We start from the raw sequence: 20,224 nt of genomic DNA on the forward strand, positions 1-20,224 counted from the left end.
CAATGATGTCATAGTGTGCTACTGGTAGGACCATTGTTACGCTAATGAAACCGGTTTACTTTAGATAAATGCAGTAAGAAATCTATCCAAAAATAATGATTGTAACGTCAGAATTTTTGTTAATGATGTGAGTCACAGCAAAGAAGGTGGAATTATTCATGGAGCCAGTTTCTGAAGAAAAGCACTAATAATTTTTTGGTACCCTACCTAGAAGAAAATTTCTTAGCTGCCTACCTCAAATAAAAACACCAAGTAAAAGTGTTAAGGGGAAAAATAACCTTTTGTATCTTTTTGTTGGCTTCATCTATTTTGGATTCCTTATCCAGTGGAGAAAAATTAAATGATGCAAGGGGCTAGGAGGTAGGGTAGATGCACTGGCATCTGAAGGTAGTATAGAAATAATGTAGAAAATCCTTTCTAAGTGGCTACGTTTTTAAATTTTGTTTTTTTCTAAATGTTTGGGGCCATGCTAACAACTGCTTAATTTATCTTTTTCTCTTGTCCTCCTTTGCTTCCTGTCTTCTCAACTAAACGTCATCCATTTGGATGTTTTTATCTCGTGTAATAATTTTGTAGATTGACGATAATACAAGGAGACAAGTTCACCTGTCATCAGGCACAGAATTCAGTGCAGTCAAATCTCTGGTATTGGGCAGGATTTTAGGTAAGTGAAAGAAACAACCTTTCCCCTAACCATGCTAACCATGATACATAAACATGGATCAGAAAAGTCGTATCTCACACACACACACACACACACTTCATCATGGCAAAGGAAATCCCTTGCCTATTTTGATTATGCAGTGAGTGGTAATCAAGGTAGAGGCTTATGCAGGCATGAGTAGGGGCATCCTGCGTGATGAGCAAGCGTCTTCCTTTGATGTTAAGGTCACCCTGGTCTCAGTTCTGTCTCAATAAAGGATAATGAAATACGGTATGCTCACATTTCAAAAATATTAAATAATTAAAAATAAAAATAGCAAAGTTGTATTAATTAGGTGTCAAATATACAAACTTTCCTCTAATGATAAAACTAAGATTAGATTTAAAAATGGAAGAAGAATGCAATTACTTTTCTTCTAGTTAGTATGCTTCAGGTTATGACTTGGATTCTATTTGCCTTGTTGCAATGTTGCCCTTGGCAGCCACGCTTGCTCAGATGCAATATAAATGCCTTATAATTCTTATTTATTTCCATCAATTACCTTTAATTACAGCACTGGAGTAGAAATGCACTGTTGCCATTTTAACATCAGAATATGTTTGCATTATTTTACACTTGCCAACAAGGATTAAATTGAAAAGTAAATTTTAATAGATATTTCATTTTTATTTATACATAAATAATTAAGAGTATTGGAATTTCACCTTATGGGGGGAGGGTAGTTCTTGTAGCGTAATTTTTATTCCTACTCTGGTATTTGACACTAATCTGAAATATTTTGTCCACGATAGTAAATGGAATTTTATTTTTTGACCTTTACAGTTATTTGTACCTCAATTAATCATTCCTTATGTTGCCTGTACCTAATCTCAGAATCTTGAGAATGTTTGATTAAACCCGTAGGTGAATGATCAAAATATTGGCCCTTCAGAAGGTTAATAGTTCAGTGAATAAATGTTTATAGGGTTTCAAGTACTATGATGAGCACCAAGATTATGTGTTCTTATTCTCTAAACAAACAGGGGAAATACCATGAATTGCAATGTTCTTCCACTGTCTATAGTGGACACAAAAAATATGTGCAAAGTACTTCTTAGATGTTTGGAAGCTTGACTGAACAATTCCATGGGAGGCCCACAGTGTTATTCTATAAATCCAACTATTTAAGGCTGACATGTGTATCATTTGCTCTAAGACTATGTGTATAGCCAATAATATATTTAGCATGAAATGACGATTCCACTTTATTCTGTAGCTTTAAAATTGATTCAAGTCTTGTCCCCTGATGTATAATTAACAGATAAGACAACGTGCACTCTTAAGTCTGTGCACATGAGGATTAGCTTTAAACTAAACTTCAGATACATAGAAAAACATGGCTAGGCTCTCCCTTTGTTAAAAGAGAATATACTTAGTTATTTCGTTTTTAGTATTGGAAAATATTTATAGCTATTTCAGGCCACTGTGGAGGTAAGAACATTAGTGTCTAGGAGACTGTTCAGCTCTGGGTCTGTAACTCTTTAGCTCTGCCTATTTACCTTTGGATATGTAACTAAGATATTTCTGAATATTATTTTTTTAACAATGTTAGAGGGTCTTATTCCATTTATAGCTATGGCATAGCATAGGAAGCCAAAGAGAATTGTAAAAATCTAAACAAACAAGCAGCAACAAAAACAAAGCCTCAACTGTTTTCACTGTGGGATCGATCTACTTCCCTACAGATGGCTGTCAGCATGCAGGTGGTAAGCATGCAGGGGGAGGTAAGCATGCAGGTGGCTGGGGAAGGAATGAGAGCCCCAAATAGACCCAGGATGAGCCATAGATGTAGGGATCATAGGGTGGAACCCCAACCTCTGTAATGAGGCAGTCTGTCTGAAAACCTCTTTGCTGAACATCACGCTCACAGAAGACTCTGTTCCTTGTTCTGTCCTCACTTAAGCCTACCTTTGCACATAACTATTATTATTCACAGAATTAAAAATACGTGCAACTGTGATTTGGAAGAGTCCTCATCCCCCAAACTCTACATTAGTACAGTAGATGCCATTAATGAGTGGAATCATAAGCTGATACTCCATTCACAGATGTCAAGAAGAAATACTAAATAGGTTTTCTATGCAAGATATTATACCACTGTGAGTAGAAATATATTCAATATATTATAAAACAATTGGGAAGCTGATTTTCATCCTGTAAGGAGGATTGTATTAACCAAACAGTAGAATAACATTCAGTACATATATAGTCATTTCCCTTTTTCTAATTGAATAAGGGAGATTCCTATAGAATTAAAGATGTTAAGGTTTTTACTCACGAGTTGCATATTATTCAAATATCCTTATCATATATGCTGAAAAGTAAAAGTCCAGATTGAGCATTGAGCTTTGTGGGCTCAGTCAACTCACTCTCCTAAAAGTGTAAGTGACAATTGATTTGGCATATGCCTAAGGTATGGATCTTGATTAGGGACTAATCATTTGTAATTCAAAGGTAACTTTAGGGACTAATCATTTGTAATTCAAAGGTAATTCAACTGGTAACTTATGGTCAAATTTTGTGTGGTATATGAATTTATGGCAAAATGTTACATAGTACATCCTTATATTTTCATGCAGTGTATTTATAGTGAAATAGATCAAGAGTTATTAATATTTCAGAGAATTGTGCTGTCTTGAAGTCACTTATTGTGTTAGTCCAGGTCCTCCAAACAACAGCTGTGAAGACAGGATTAAGCATGTGAGGACTTTATCAAGGGAACAATCATGTAAGAGAAAATGGGGGTGAGCTGGCTAAGGCATACAGGACCGTTAGATGTCCATGACACTCTGTCTACAGGGATGGAGAGAGAGAGGGAAAATCAGACGGAAGCACAGAAGTGTCTCAGACCAATGTGCAGTCTAAGAAAGATTTAACAAAATGTTTAGGGAGCCATTGAGTTAAAGTCATCCTCCAGAGGAGTCCCTTGTTTGCCAGGGGTGAGCCTGCCTTGGAATGCCTGCTGTGACCTGCCATTGCTTGGGGGCAGTCCATGGAAAACATGGCCTTGGTACAAGCATGAGGATGGATTTCAGAGCCCAGCAGTTGGGACCCTTGGTCAATCAATCTCCCTGTAGTCGGTGGTCTTTGAGGCGCATTCTCATGTTTCCACACTTATCAAATATGTTTTGCATTTTTGTAAACCCAGGTGACTCCTTGATTCACATATTAAATACATACCTTGTGGTCACCTACCATGTAAAGAGAGAATCCCACTCAACAAGGTGGACATTACATCTGCCCTTACAGAGCTTATGGCAGTGGGGATTTCGATAATCATGAAAGCAAAATATGCCTTTGTATTGATTGACATGAGTATAATGTGCCCCAATATTGCTTTAGATAAAGTAGTCCCAAATTACCCTCCAAATTAAAATGTATTAAAATTCTTCTATTTTTATACTTTCTGCATATTTCTTCTAAGGGAGTAGCATATAAACATTGCCAAATTTTTTTGTAGTTGTAATTTGCCTACAGTTACAACAAAAGACTTAAGTATATAACTATCGCATGCTTTTTCAAATGGAAAAAGAGATATAAAGGAAATACTTTCCCTCTCTTGATTTTTTCTAGTACTCGTTTCTTAAATGTAGAAAGGATTCTAAGGGTAATTTTGAATTGCTGACACTGTTAAAAAAACTTTGCTAGCAGATACTAAGAAAGGTGGGTGAATTTTAAGAAACAATATCAAACTACTATGATGACATGGTAACCATTTCTAACTGCTTGTTACAATTAAAATATAGAAGTACTTAATAACTTTGGAAATAATAATATATTGATGGTTTAGAGCTACGGTGGGAAGATCAAGGTTTTAGTTAAACAGCTCAGTTCAGATCCTCCCATAATCAACAGACTATTGCATTTGTTTTTTATATTAAATTTTGCTGTAAAATTAAGCTCTTGAGTTCTATTACTGGCGACTTTTATATGTTAGATTAGTTTTATGATTTATTTATGTAAAAACTGAGAGATTGTTTTCACTCTTTCTCAGCATATAGCTTTTATATATTAGATATGATGGTCCATAATAGTCATTTGTCTTTTTTGGGGCTGCAGAGCCAAGATGTACTCTCAAATTACTGCAGTGGAGATTTAAGCCAGATGTAAATAAAGTGTGTAGGAAAAGTAAGTCTACTCAACCTCCTCTGAAGAGCTTTAAGAGAAATCTCCAGTGTGTCAGGAATTCTCTATGTAAAACTCGCTTCAGTGCTCAGAGGTGAGGCAAAAGGTGACCTAGGTAAATTAAGGGAACTGTGATTTTATAAATATATCATGAAATGACTTTCAAAATAATGGATTGGTTATTTTAAAAGCATGTTTTAAAAGGAAAGTGCAAGTTAGAGCAAGAAAAGTAAAAACAAAATCTATCTTACAATCTTTAAAAAAATGAATCAGGTCCATTGTTTTTTAAAATTTTTAATAATTAAAATGTCTTAGACTGTCTTCAGTGCATAGCATGACTTTCTTCTTGTGAAGGCTTTAGTTGATTCTAGAGGGTTAGTTATATTATATTAAGCTGGCCATATCTAGAAACTTATTCTCGTAATCATAATACATGAAAATAGATCAGAGATGTCATGTTCCAAATCCAAAGAACATTTATGATATTGAAAGAAACACATTACCTGATTTTAATAGTAGAACAAATGATAACTTGGAAGTTGAGATTTTTGTCAGAAGCACATATAGTCATGAGCATGTGGTCCCGTGGGGTGGGCAAGTGTATTCCTCTGACAATGATGTCACAGGTAAAGCTTTTTATTTGGCAGCCAAGCATAATAACACTTAGAACTCTACTTACACTTAAAAAAAATACCAAATGATAAAAGCAAGAGTCACCAATCCAAAATTATATATTTTCAGGTGCCTCAAATCTAGAAACCTTCATACAATGATAAAACAAGAATTTCAAAAATAAAAAGGAGAAAGGGATTGTTTGTTTATTTAATTACTAACATGGCTTAAAAGGTGCTCACATCAGCCAGGCACGGTGGCTCATGCCTGTAATCCCAGCACTTTGGGAGGCCAAGGCGGGTGGATCACGAGGTCAGGAGGTTGAGATCATCCTGGCCAAAGTGGTGAAACCCCATCTTTACTAAAATACAAACATTAGCTGGGCGTGGTAGCATGTGCCCGTAGTTCCAACTACTCAGGAGGCTGAGGCAGGGGGAATCGCTTGAACAGGAGAGGCGGAGGTTGCAGTGAGCTGAGATCGCACCATTGCACTCCATCCTGGTGACAGAGCAAGACTCCATCTCAAAAACAAACAAACAAACAAAAAATGCCCACACCAGGGATAAGTAAAAAATAAAGCCCCAATTAGGCACTGATGCTAACATGTGAGTGAGTTTATTAAAGAATAGACATCCATGTAAGGAAGAGAAAGGAAGGGATTGGCTGGGGTGTGAACAAGGAAGCTGTGAAGTGGAGAGAGGGCACTGTGCAGCCACAACAAGGAGATGCTAGAAGATCAGATGATCAGGGGTTCCTAAACCGCAGGCCACGGATCAGTACTGCGCTGCACAGCAGTAGGTGAGTGGCGGGCAGTCAAGCAAGCAAAGCTTCATCTGTATTTACAGCCACTCCCCATGGCTTGCATGACCACCTGGGCTCTGCCTCCTGTCAGATCAGCCACAGCATTAGATTCTCATAGGAGTGAGAACCCTATTGTGAACCGCACATTTGAGGGATCTAGATTGTGTGCTCATTATGAGAATCTAATGCCCGACGACCTGTCACCATCTCCCATCACCCCCAGATGGGACCATCTAGTTGCGGGAAGAGAAACTCAGGACTCCCACTGATTCTACATTGTGGCCAATCGTATAATTACTTCATTATATATTACAGCGCATAATAGAAAGAAAGTGCACAATAAATGTAATGCACTTGAATCGTTCTGAAACCATCCCCCCTACTCCCATCTGTGGGAAAGCTCTCTGCCTTGAAACTGGTCCCTGGTGCCAAAAAGGTTGGGGACCACTGAGTCTGATGATATTCCAAAGGACTAATCAGAATCAGAGCAGAGATAATTGAATTCTACCAGCATTGTCTGTTAAATGTAATGGGGTGGTAGAGATGATTCTCACGCCATCATAGTACAATTTAATATTATTACATAAAAATTATCCCTCTTGCTTGATATCTGCTTGTAATGCTTGCTAATGTTGATTGGAGTGAAAATTGTCGCTATAGTTCATGCTCATTTGTAGAAATGAGTACTAGAGGATGGAAAAAAAGCATTTCGTTTCTTTCCGGTCTTCCCTGTGAAAAGGTAGATAGTCTTGATATCATGTCTTTAAGTACTTTGTTCACAATGTACATAAGTTCCAATGCCAAAGTGAATGATTTGTCAATCAGCTTCCTCAAGATAAATATTTACTAGAAAATTATATAAAAAGAAATCTCTCTGGGATGTAATTAATTAAAGGAAATATACAGATATAAAGTTGTTTTGCCAATTCATTAAGCCATTACTGGATCACAATTCCACCACATGGGGAAAAAAAAGATCTCAATTAAGATATTTACATAATCTTATTAAAGTTGTATAAAACCTCTCATGGGAAAATATGCCCACATTTTGAATAATGATATAATTTAACACACTGTAAAAATGACTGAAAAAAAATCACTACTCGAAAGTTGAATGAAATTTATAATTACTATTTGTTATTTTTTGTGTCAAATACATAATGGCACAAGAACACTAACAGTAATGTGTTGATAATTCATGATGGTAGTGGTAAAAACCAGGTTGCATCAAATTAACTTGGTTGACATTCATCCATCATTAATAGGGTGTGCTACATTTGCTTTTTATCTCCAAAACTCATTGTAAAATTAAGTTCTGAGTTCTGTTCATTTTTATGTTATAGGAGTTTTCTATAAGCCTGGAGATTATTTTCACTCGTTCTGAGTAGTAGCTTGGGTATATTTAGAGGCGATGACCCATAGGGATCATTTATCTCTTTTGAGTCTGCAGAGCTCAGGAAGCACACTCAGGTTTCTGCAGTGGCAATTTAGGCCAGATGTAAATAAAATGTGTGGTCTGAGAGAAGAGGATGTCTACTCAGTCTCCCCAGAAGAGCTTTAGAGGCAATCTTCCATCTCAAGGATATTTTAAGTAAAAGCAGCTTCAAAGCCAAAGGGGTACAAAAGAAAGTTTAATTAGCTTACCTGTAAGTACGCTGTGATTTTTGCAGACATCTTGTAACATGACACGTAAGATGAGACAGGTTATGCTGAAAGCAAAAGAGAAATACCTGTCACTGTTAAGGTAGCTGCCTGTATATAACTTGTGCATTATTCAGGCTTTCAAGTTTATAACTCAGTACAGTAGGTTTGGTTGGCAAACAAATACCTTTTATGATAAACTGCCTCTTTATCCGCATAGTATTTTTTGTCTGCTTTGCCATTTTACTTTCCCACTAACTCTTTTTGTGTTGAGTCCCTGGTGGAATTGCATAAAGTAGTAAAAGTGCACCATTCAGTTCTAGCTCTGGCTCTCTTGATTTGTTGCACCATTTTTTTTTTTTTTGGCAAGTCTTCTTTATGGATTCCAGACATTGAGATCTTTCTTTTTAAATGACTCCTTCTCATAGGTAGGACCTATAAAGTACTTCGTTCTCTGAGTTTTAATTTTTTTGTTTACGCCACAGAAAATTTCATAAACCACTCCTTGTAATTGTTGTTACATGTATTGTCACATCTTCCAAAAAACAGTCATTTCTCTGTCATAAAAGGGCACTTCACCAAATTCTAATTTCTCAGTACTCCATTTTTCTTGCAGGCCTTTTGTTAAAAGATTTCTTCTTTTTACAAGCAGAAGTCACTCCCTTTATTGGAAAATACACTTGAGGGTTACTCTTTAACAGGCCCAAATACCCAGAAGTCTGAGTCAGTTAAGGATTGTTTTGACAAGAAACACCTAAAACATGATTGTTTGGTCCAGATTTCTGTGAAGCAGGAGACATTGTCATCAGTTTCTCCCTCCACCTACCCTGTTCTAACATATTACACTGTGTTGGCTTTTTGGGAGTCAGATAACAAGAAAAACTTATATTTTTGTCCATTGGCTTATTAGCACAATTGTCAAAGCAGATATCTGATGCTATGTATTTCTAAGGCCAGCTCTGCTTATGAGCAACTTAATATAGCTGTTAATTTTGTTTGGACTCAATTCTGGGAGGATGGCTGCTGAGTTGCTTATAGTTTTCCTCCACTTCCGATTCAAATTCTACTCCACTGATGCTTCTGAAATGAGTTGCTGGTCCAGGCGGACAGGCAGGGGGATCCTGGAGGGAACCAGTGAGGAGGTTCTTGTGGGGCTTTGTACCTTCTCAGTTGGAAGGAAGTCCAGGGGCCGGCCTAGAAGAATCTCGGCGGGGGCGGGGGGAGAATTTGAATTTCTGGATCTTGGGGATTGCTTGCCTTACAGAGGTCCCTGGACCCCATGGGGAAAGAAAAGCATTAGAAAATATTAATGTGCCCATTTTCTCTGTTTCTCAAGATTCTGAGATGACTTGAAATTAGGGCCATGCCCTCTCTGTCCCAAGGTTGGGTGAGGAGAGGTTTCCTCTCAGGGCCGTGGCCTACAGCTCTGCTCCTGGTCCACCCAGACCACCACACTGTCTACGTGCCCTGGGTGTGAGCCACCTAAGGTGGTCAGTGGCTGGGTACCAGCAAGCAGATTAAAAATTAAACTAACAAACCAACTCCAGACTTAAAACCATTCAACACCAATAAAAGGAGAAAAAAATTAAACCAAGATGATTTTCTATCAAAATAAAGCTATTCAAGGAGACAGACAACAACATGAGTGAGGCTCAGTAAGAGTACTTTAAGGAGATTCTCGTAAAGCAAGAAAAAGACCTTGAAGATCTACAAAATATGATTTTTTTCCCAAACGAAGAATTTAAAGGGAAAAATGATCTTTTTTCTACTTGATTTTGCATCTGGAAGATCAAGTGAATGAAGTATTTGACCCACAGAGATATAAGTCCTAAATAATAGAAATCAGGAGGGAAATAAAATGAATTTAGAGAACATATAGAGGAGACCTAATGTGAAAAATTGGCATTCTAAGAGAATAAAAAGGATGAAGGTGAAACACTAATCGTGTGCACAATATATGAAATTTTCCAAGCTAAATAAAAACTTTGTGTCTGAGATTGAAAGGGCTTATCATGTTCTATGCAGAATGCTGAGATAAGATACACACTTAGGGACAATCTGATGAAAATTCAAAAATCACAGGGTATCTTACAAATATTGAAAAAGAAGTAATACAGCCAGAAGATGCTGGAATAATATCCATAGTGTATTAAGGGAGTAGGGCTGCAAAAAAATGTCACCCTTAAAATAAATACATAAATATAACCTAATCCATCAGGATAATTTTCTTTTCCAGTTACAGCCATCACATTGTCTAATTTGTTTTCTTCATGGCAATATCAGTCATGATACTGTTTGTTTCTATGTTTATTGTCTCTCTCCCTTCCCCTGATAACATGTAAAATACTCAAACCTCAGGATATTTGTTTTGTTTCTTTAGCTCATAAAAGGATAAATATCAACTGACCATGTGTCCATTTTGAGTTTTAGCAGTTAATGGTTTTTGTACAATAATTTTGAAATTGGTAAAATGTTTTCAATTTGTAAGTGTGAGGCTTTAAAAATATATCTCATATCAGATTATTACCAGAGAAGTCAATCTTGTCTGGCGGGGAGGGGCTGAAAAGGGAAGATTTTTTAAAGGCCTATGGAAATGTTATTCAACATTTTAACCTTGTAGAAGAAATGTGAAAAGCACTGTCCGAATTATGCTCCTATGACAGTATATTTTCTTTTTAATTTCTCATTAAAGTAAAAAAAAAAAAAAACCCTCCAAATCAAGAATGCAGTCTTTTTCATATATATATGTTTAAATCTACGTATATTCAAATGAATGATTGCTAAGGTGGACTAAATGATTTCTTTGATTCCATACACATTGAACTGCCTCCTATGTAATGACATTATGCTGGATGTTGGCAGTTATCTTGATGTTGGAGGAGCTCACAGCCTCGTATGTAAGCAGCAGAGTGAGGCTCCCTTGGTGCTATCTTTGGGTCTGAAGAAGAGCAAGGTGGGTAAGAACGTGGCTCAATACCAGATCCCTCACAACAGGAAAGTGATATAATCTCTCTAATTTTCCATTTTCTTTTTATAGAGGATGATATTCATAATACTAAACATTCAATCAGGATTTTTATTATTACATAGAAAACATGAATGAAAATGGAGCCCCCCAAAATTCTTTAAAAACTTAGATATAATCAGCCAGGTGCAGTGGCTCATGCCTGTAATGTCAGCAACTTTGGGAGGCCGAAGCAGGTGGATCACTTGAGGCCAGGAGTTCAAGACGAGCCTGGCCAACGTGGCAAAACTCTACTAAAAATACAAAAAATTTAGCCAGGCATGGTGGTGCATGCCTGTAATCCCAGTTACTCGGGGGGATGAGGCAGGAGAATCACTTGAACCTGGGAGGCAAAGGCTGCAGGGAGCTGAGATAGTGCCACTGCACTCCAGCCTGGATAACAGAGCAAGACTCTGTTAAAAAAAAAAAAAAAAATTAGAGCTCAGATGCCTAGGGTTACTTAAAGTCTAGCTCTCAAGCAAAAATGATTTTAAAAATAAATAAATAAAAGCCACTACAGAGACTGAAAGCAGACTAAAAGAAAGAGTATCTCAACCAATATCTCAAAAGAAGCTCATAATTTGGAATACAGTAGGCCAGAGGTCCAGTAATGCCAACAACTGTGTAACCTCATGTGAATAGTTAAAATTCTGAACTTAACTGTTTCATCTGTGTGACTTGGATAATATACTCCAGTGTCTACTGTAAAGTTTTATCAGTAGCATGCAAATCTTTTAGAACACTGGCTAGCACATAATATACACTTATATATGCTTAATATCTATTGCATTGTTTTTACTTTTAATTTAACTTAACTTTCCTGGGAACATAGATTCAAGTTGCCCTGAATATACACTCACATATTTTCATATTTTCAAAAGAAAGACTAAAGTGCACATTTTGTCTTTCCCTACCTATATACAGTGCAGGGGAGGATAGTTATACTAGTCCATTCTCACACTGCTATAAAGAGCTTCCTGAGACTGGGTAGTTTATAAAGGAAAGAGGTTTAATCAACACAGTTCCGCATGGCTGGGAGGCCTCAGGAAACTTATAATTGGCAGAAAGCAAAGGGGAAGGGGAAGGGGAAGCAAAAACCTTCTTCACATGGCATCAGGAGAGAGAACAACAGATGAACTTCCAAACACCTATAAAAGTATCAGCTCTCATGATAACTCACTCACTACCACAATAACAGCATGGGGGAAACTGCCCCCATGATCCAATCACCTCCCACCGGGTCCCTCCCTTGACACGTGGGGATTATGGGGATGACAATTCAAGATGAGATTTGAATGAGGACACAGAGCCAAACCATATCAATAGTTGTGCTATTTTTTTTTTTTTATCACACTGGGTGGATGGATGCATTGTATTTTGATGATATTTGAGCCTTCACTCTACAATAAATTTCCCTTGTTTAGATTTCATGCTTACCAAGCAAGGGGTATGTTTAATATATTTCTAATGTGAAATTATAATTAATATCCTAGCATTAAAACCAGTCTCTGTTCCACAAGAGTCCATACTAACTAAATTTTTATTACTAGGAAGAAGAAATTATCTGTCTTTAGAGGGCACAGATATTTCTGTCCCAGTGACAGGCTGTCATTGAAACAGGAAGAAAAGGCATAGGGGTATGAAGGGTTTTATTGCTGTGCATGAGTAATTAGAGAGACACCCTAATAACTTCGAGGTATGACCTCCACTGCATGATAGTATCATCCTCCTGGTATGTTTGGGTGAGGTCATAAAGTATCAGAAAGCTTTCAGCCAGAACAAATTGTCAAGTTGGGCATCTGACAACAGAAGTCCAGAGGCTCAATTTTCTCTCTAGTTTCTGTTACTTTCATGGCATAAGTCTCGAAAGCTGTACTGAACTTGGTTTCAAATTCTGGACGTACCTCTTGATATTGACTACAAGCCCTATTGTAAACACATTGCAATAATCTATATTTAAATTAAAAATATCATGATACTCTCATCACTTCTTAACCTGACCCTTTCTTCTGCTCTGTTTCCGAGAGCTTACCCTATCATTTTTCATAATCTATGCTTCAAAACTTGACTTCATTAACATTGGAAATCTTACCAATAGTTGTGGAAAGACTAATGGATTTTTATCTTTTTAGTAAAGACAAAATTAAAAAGGAATTTGGTAACTTTATATTTATTGCTATTGCATTAACAAACTCAGAATCCTCAATTTCTGTGTCATTGCCATTTTCACTTTTCACTATTAATATTTCGGTGTTTCTTTGATTTTCCAGAACACAGTGATGTGGACCAGGAGACTGCACTGGCAGGTGCACAGGGCTTCACAGGCTGCCTCTCTGCAGTGCAGCTCAGCCACGTGGCCCCTCTGAAGGCAGCTCTGCATCCCAGCCACCCAGACCCTGTCACTGTTACAGGACACGTGACCGAGTCCAGCTGTGTGGCCCAGCCTGGCACTGATGCCACATCAAGGGAAAGGACACACTTGTTTGCAGGTGACTTAGGGTTCTTCCTCTACTCAGTCACAAACCCAGCTTGTCCATGAAATTTAGAAAACTTTTCATGTTGCTTTCAGGCTACCTTCCCAAGATGGCTTCTGAAAGTTGGTTTCGTTTGTTTAGTTTTTAGTTCTCTTTCCCTTTTCTTTTCTAGATGCTCAACTTCTTATTTATGGGGGTCAATGCCATTGACATTGCTTAAATTGAAAATAACAGAGATCCCACATTCACCTCCATAATTCTCTCTGGTTTAAAACATTTATGATTTTTTCCAAAAGTTCTTCTTTTGCTGGCCCATATCACCTTCCCCCTTTGTCGTGCTTTAACTGCAGATCATTCTGGAACAATAGATGACAAAGAGCCCCTTGCTAATGCAATCAAAAGTGACTCTGCCGTAATTGGAGGTAATAAGAAGCATGAATGAGCTCTTCTTTGGTTCTTCTTCTTATTAATAATGATGGTGAATATTTAGCGTTGTAGAAACTGTGAAGAATCTGCACATACTCCAAGTGCCAAGCACTGAATCCTGAAGACGATGGGGTGATTTACTATTTGTACTGGATTGTCTTTAGAATCTTTCTGAATTATCTGCTTCCTTGGAGATTTTTGGTATAAATAATTGACAATTTCACTGAAGCATGGCACTCAAAGATTAATTGGTAACTTGTGTAGTAATGAGTATTATAAAGCTTAAAAATAGCCTCATGTAATCACTAGAGAATTGTGAATATATTTGAGTAAATTTCATTTTTCTTCACTTCTTGGACAGATCACTGCTTCTGGAAAGGTCCATGCAAAAAGTAGAAAAAACCTGAGATTAACACTAGAAGCATATATTTTGTATTGCCTTAAGGCTTAATAAAGGGGGATATTTGCATAGTAAACTATTTAAAGATACTCCTATCAACTAAATATTACACTTTCATTTGTGTTTTTATCAAATATTAGATTATTGAACTAAAAGTGATTAGTAATAACTTTAAATTGCAGAATTAAAAACTTTTAAAGCATATCTCCCTGGAAATATGACAGCATATTCTCTGATTTTTTTTTTCAAAAGCAACTCAAAAAAACAAGCCTTTTTTCTCTTGATTAATGCTCTTAAGAATGTTATTAATCAGATTATTGAAATGTTCAGTGGTTCACCTTTCTTTACACTCTGAATATGATATGGATATAGAAAGTAAACAGTTATTCTGTTGCATTGCCAGGGAGATATACTTTTAAAGTTTTTGTGCCAGTAATATGATTATTCATATACTTGGGCAATTTATGTGGCTTTATACCTGATTCATTTGGGTGTATTTTTTATATTCATCTAGACATATATTGCTTTCAAGTAGTTAGGATTTTATTTGGACAGCAAATAATACCAGTCAAATCTTTGTGTGGATATTAACTCCCCCATGCTATTTCAGTTGCTTTTCTGTTTCTCAAATTAATGATGTGCAAATTAAAGATATAAAATATAGAATTCCCATTTAATCACCAAACATGCAAAACAAAAAACCCAAAACAAACAAAAAAACTCTATTTGAAGAGTAGTTAATAATTGTATGTCTAAAAGAAATACATTATACAGTAAAAACTCACTTAAAGCTGTAGTATTTACAATGTGTCCAAGAGTTTAAGCTAGAATTCCTGGTCAAGCAAGTTGTGTCAGTCTTGTAATATTGCTTTTTCCAGACCTTCAACCAGGATAGATTCAGGTAATAGAGACACAGAGACAGATGGAAATATAGAGCAGTGTATAGTCATCAAGCCAATGCTAGAACAAATTATTTAATCTTTAGACTATTGTTATTTTGCTGAAACATCATTGGCAAGATTTACAGAATTAAACAAGAGGTGCATTGATAAGTCATTCTAATATTATTCTAGAATAGAAACAAGTTACAGTTCATCTGTGAAATCCTCACTTAGCTCAAATTTTCAGGACAGAAACAATATGGAAGGTTTGTAGTTCAGGGGCTTGCCAGGGTCCCTGAGACTAATGATGTCTGGTTTTGGTCATTGCAGAGATTGAACTTCAGAAGCAGAGCATCTGGTAATGGCCATGTAACCTCTGAAGGCCTTGTCTGGGCCACACACAATTTATCTGCCAAATCATAGTGTATAGTCCTCCAGTGTGTTACACAATCTGGCAGAATTGTGGTAGAATCCTTTATTCATTGTCTAGTTACTCATAAATTGCACCCACTATATAATAATAATTAATCCATCCAAGGATTTTCCAGATTGGCTAATCCCCCTGTGTTCTACATCTTAGATGATTTTTTTTTACTTACAAAATGAATGGTATAAGATGGGATAATTGATTTAATAATACATTTAAAGGTGGTGGTCCAGATGTGGTAGAGGGTTTCTGGCCAGGCTACCCAGATACAGACAGATTTAGCCAGAGAGAAAGCTATATATACATCTTCATAAAAACAGATTCACACAGTGCTTTAGATGCAGCATCATAGAGGCTGGCCACATTTTATTCATAATAACTAGTTTATTTTTTATTTTTATATTTCTGGTATAACAGGTGTGATCAAAGTTTTTCTTGAGCACAACAAATCCTGACACAACACTTTCCCCAAATTAAGTGCTAAATTACATACATGGAACAAACAAGTTCCAGAGGCCGTCCCTGATTTTGACTGTCTGGATATTCTGTCTAGGCCAATGTAACATTCATTTTATAATTGCAGTTGTCTGCTGTCTATATCATATTTCGAAATTTTTCACGTTGAAATTGTTCAGAATCTTTCTCTTCAAGTCAGAGGCCTGTAACTAGCCTGTAGAAATATTTATAGCAATTCAACTGATTATTTTTTTCTAAAATGAGAAGCAAAATATGTAACAACAAATATTCTGATTTAAGTTATTCATTAATTAATGTGACTAATAACAAAAGCAATCGTATTAAGTAATGAATTCTTCAGATTTCATGTACAGAATTTGGTTACCACATTTATATTAAGCAGCAAAGAATTGCTACCTTTCTCAGGTAAGGCTGACCTAGCGAAAAATTGGCTTGGCTATTGGACATGCTATAATTGACCAGGGTGAATTGGCCTAGCAGTTTATATGCACAGGAATCTATTGTGATTGATAAAAACCTTCAAATCTTTGACTTCCGTGCACTCTGTTACAGTTGTATGCATCTACTTTAGAATAGAGTCTTAGTTTTACCATATGAGATTTGATTCACATTGCTATTTTCGTAGTACCTATTTTTGTCTAAGAAAAGGACGTTAGATTGTACCTCCACTGATCTTATCAGAAAATTCTTTAAGTATTAGGCAACTCTCACACTCTTGGTGGCAGAAAATTGTTTTCCAAGTTCAATTTTTCATTTGAAAGCTTGAATTTTATCATTCATAACATATGCTGTATAATGGTTTTTCTTGAAGTGACACATTTACTTCATTCATTTTAGAGAAAATATCCACCAAATACCCAAGTCTGAACAACCATAGTTTGTCTGTTAGTCATTCTTTCAAATAAAAATGGTGTTACATGAAGCGAAAAGCAACTAATTCAGTTCCCAACTCAAAGGTTCACGTAAGTGCTTTTCCTGGAGGCAATGATCATACTTCAGAGTGAACCAGAAGTACTTTATTTGTATTTCCCATTTTAACACACAAAATGTTAGAAAGTCTTGCAGTCAAGGGTCAGATTTAATTAAATGAATAGTTTTTACAGCTTCATTAAGGATATTCTTAAATAAATTTGGGTTTTTATGCCTTTTCCTACAATTGCCTGGCAGTGAAATGTTTTCTACTTCATGAATTCAGTGATTACTATTATTGTTTTGTGTCCTTGCCTTAATTTGTGCTAAGTGCCAGGAATTTTACCTAACCTTGTTTTATACCAAATTTGGTTCCATATTAAAATGGAAATGGAAATGTCAACACAGTGAAAAAGACATCTTAGAATTATTATGAAAATAGTTTTGAGCCCCCATGTCCTCTCAAAGTGTCCCAGGGACCACCACAGGTCTACAGATCCCACTTTGAGGACTACTGACCTAATATAATGCCAGCGTTGGTAACCATTGGCATAGTTAAGAATTGCAATACTTAGAATTTGTATTTACAACTAGAAGTGTTAAAACAACATTCCTCATATAGAAATAATTTAAGCATATCTATATATCTATGTTTTATTGGTTCAAATGATTTATTTACATAACCCATTTCTGCTGTTCAACAGTATAACAAATAATTGAATAACAATTTCATTAAAATGTTTACATATTTAATCACAAAACATGTTAATCATTTTATGATGTTGCTACTACTCTATACTTTCAAAATAATTAAAACTAATATGAAGTGGCCACATAGTCCTAGAGACATATAGTTAATACCTTGTGTTAAATATAAACGCACTAAGTAAATCCGATATAATATGCATTTAGAATAAACGTAGGTGAACCCCACAAGGCTGATAGAACTCAGAAATAAACTCAACATACAATGATACTGCTTGAACCAGAATATCTGAAGTTTTTATATTTCCAATTTGTATGTAGTAGATGCTTAAGTGGAAAATAATGTTACGATGACTTATTAAGCAATGAAGTCAGCACAGTTTCTACTTGGACAGAAATTCTGACTTTATATTTCTTTTCTCTCCCTAGGTCTGATAGCTGTTGTGATTTTTATCTTGCTTTGCATCACTGCCATAGCTGTTCGCATTTATCAGCAGAAAAGGTTATATAAAAGAAGTGAGGCAAAAAGGTCAGAGAATGTAGACAGTGCTGAGGCTGTTCTGAAAAGTGAGCTTACTATACAAAATGCAGTCAGTGAAAATCAGAAAGAGTACTTCTTCTGATTGGCAACTATGATTTAACATAAACTTATGACAGTTTGTTTTAATAGCCAGGGGCTCTCAGTGGACAAACGGATGTTCTTACACTGAATGTACAGGCAATGGGTTTGCAGCACTGCCATCTTGCCATGTCCAGTCTTGGGGTGGCTCCACCAAGCCTCGTCCAGTGATATATTTCTCATAGCATTCATTCTATGGAACAAGACATTAGATATTGCTGTTAATTTACAACTGTTCTGGTATGATCTAAAACAAGTTTAACCTGCTTAATGGCTACAGTTTTTACATGTGAAAACTGTAGCCTTGGTCTCTTAACCATGTAATACATAAGTTTTGTTAGAGGTGAAAATTAAATTTGGACTATAATGACCTTGCTTTATTTGAGAACATTTGCTGTGTTTGCTTTTGTCTTCCCATGGTGTTATTCATAGACCTGGAAATGCTTCTCAGATCCTGTTTGGCCGGTGTTTGCATCTTCAGTGGCCACAAGCATTATAAAGCCCTTTGCCTTTCTCTGTATTATATTCAATACAATACATCAATAGTCTTGAAAAATGTTTTGTTGTCGTTGCTTTGTTTGTATTGCTCATTATTCTATTTGTCTCTTCTTAACATTGTTGAATACATTTGGTTTTGAGTGTCAGACTTCAACTCTGAACATACAAGTTGTATTTAACAAGACTCAAAGTGCAGTGGTTGTTAGTATGTAATGTCTTTCCTTTTAAAAAAAGTTTTCCAATTGATTTGCTACCATTGTTTGTTGGTGACAGTACTTAAGACCCTGAGTAACGCCAGTTTCCCAAAGAATGTAAAATGTTTTCAACTAAACTGTTGATATATTTAAAAAAGTTCTTAACACAGCAAAAAAATTATTTTTTAATTTACAACTGTAATACCTCAAATGAAATATACTTAGGAGAATATTTTCCCCAAACCTATGTCAGTTCTTTATTGGTTTACATTTCTGTTTTTCTGAAGTTTATCACAAACTTTGCCTTGATCTTCAATGATTATACTTCACGAATCATCTTATATATTACCAAAAAAGAGGCAAATTGAAGTATAGAGCTCCATTTCCCATTCGGAAATATATACCCCTTCAGGTGTACATTTTGCTGTGCATAGACTTCCAGTACATACTTTTTGAAATATGAGCTGCAACCATCAGTGATCTACACAATCAGTAATTAAAGAGTGCACACTCTAAGGGGAGATAGCATATTAAATGATCTACGCTGAATTTGTCATTCCAGAAACTTCTCATCTGAAACGATGGGGTGAATTTCTCAAAAATTACAAAGAATCAATCCAACTTGCTGAATGGTACATTCTGATTAGGGTGTATTATACACTGAGATCAAAGAATGATCAATAACCTTATGGAACTGTTAAAATAATTAATCCTGAGACCATGCATACAAGGAGCTATCTTTGAATTCCATAAGCCAGTCATACAATAAAGGCACTCTTTTCTCCATACTCACACCTTCAAGTGCCTCCCAAGTAAATATTGGATTTCTTACTTTGTCTACACCAGAAGAATCTGGAAATATGTAAATTTAGCATTACTATCATCTTATTTTCTATATTTTCCTTGTTAACTCTTCTTCTAAAACCTGCCTCTCTTTTCTCATAGCATTATATCCATATTGATGTTTCTGCAAATGTCTGACTAAATCTTAGGAACCTGAATTAACATAGTAGTTTACGAAGGACCAAGGACCTATGCTGGTAAATGGTATCACTCTTTGATTGGAAGACCTATGGTGACAAGGGAAGGATTTAACATAGAAATGGCATTATTTGATGCAAAGCTGAATGCAAATGTCATTATAGCTCTGAATCTTTGGCAAATGTTCATGTTATTTAGTAGTGGTATCAACCTCATTGGTAGCTGGACTCTAGAGAGGTTTATTGGTGAAGCCTCGTAGTCCGCTGTGGTCTGCACTGCTAGAGACTCAACATTATAGCATCAAAATGCATTGACACATCCTATGCCATGACTTTGATTTCCTGATT

The 20,224-nt window shown here is 36.1% G+C and overlaps 1 protein-coding gene across 2 annotated transcripts in view; it reads left to right on the forward strand.

The window, feature by feature from the left end:
• CNTNAP4 (contactin associated protein family member 4) overlaps nucleotides 1–18,760 on the forward strand; it is a 278,925-nt gene extending 260,165 nt beyond the window's left edge. For both annotated transcript variants that reach the window (XR_012428822.1, XM_005592595.5), the window contains exons 21-24: nucleotides 577–664; nucleotides 13,157–13,375; nucleotides 13,711–13,782; nucleotides 18,015–18,760. Coding sequence is in view for 1 of the 2 variants with exons in the window: in XM_005592595.5 (XP_005592652.3) it covers nucleotides 577–664; nucleotides 13,157–13,375; nucleotides 13,711–13,782; nucleotides 18,015–18,208 (573 nt within the window). In the remaining variant the exon portion in view is untranslated. The remainder of the gene's footprint in view (nucleotides 1–576; nucleotides 665–13,156; nucleotides 13,376–13,710; nucleotides 13,783–18,014) is intronic.
• Nucleotides 18,761–20,224: the final 1,464 nt, after the last annotated feature.

The sequence above is a fragment of the Macaca fascicularis genome, chromosome 20, assembly GCF_037993035.2.
Source record: "Macaca fascicularis isolate 582-1 chromosome 20, T2T-MFA8v1.1".
Lineage (NCBI taxonomy): Eukaryota > Metazoa > Chordata > Mammalia > Primates > Cercopithecidae > Macaca > Macaca fascicularis.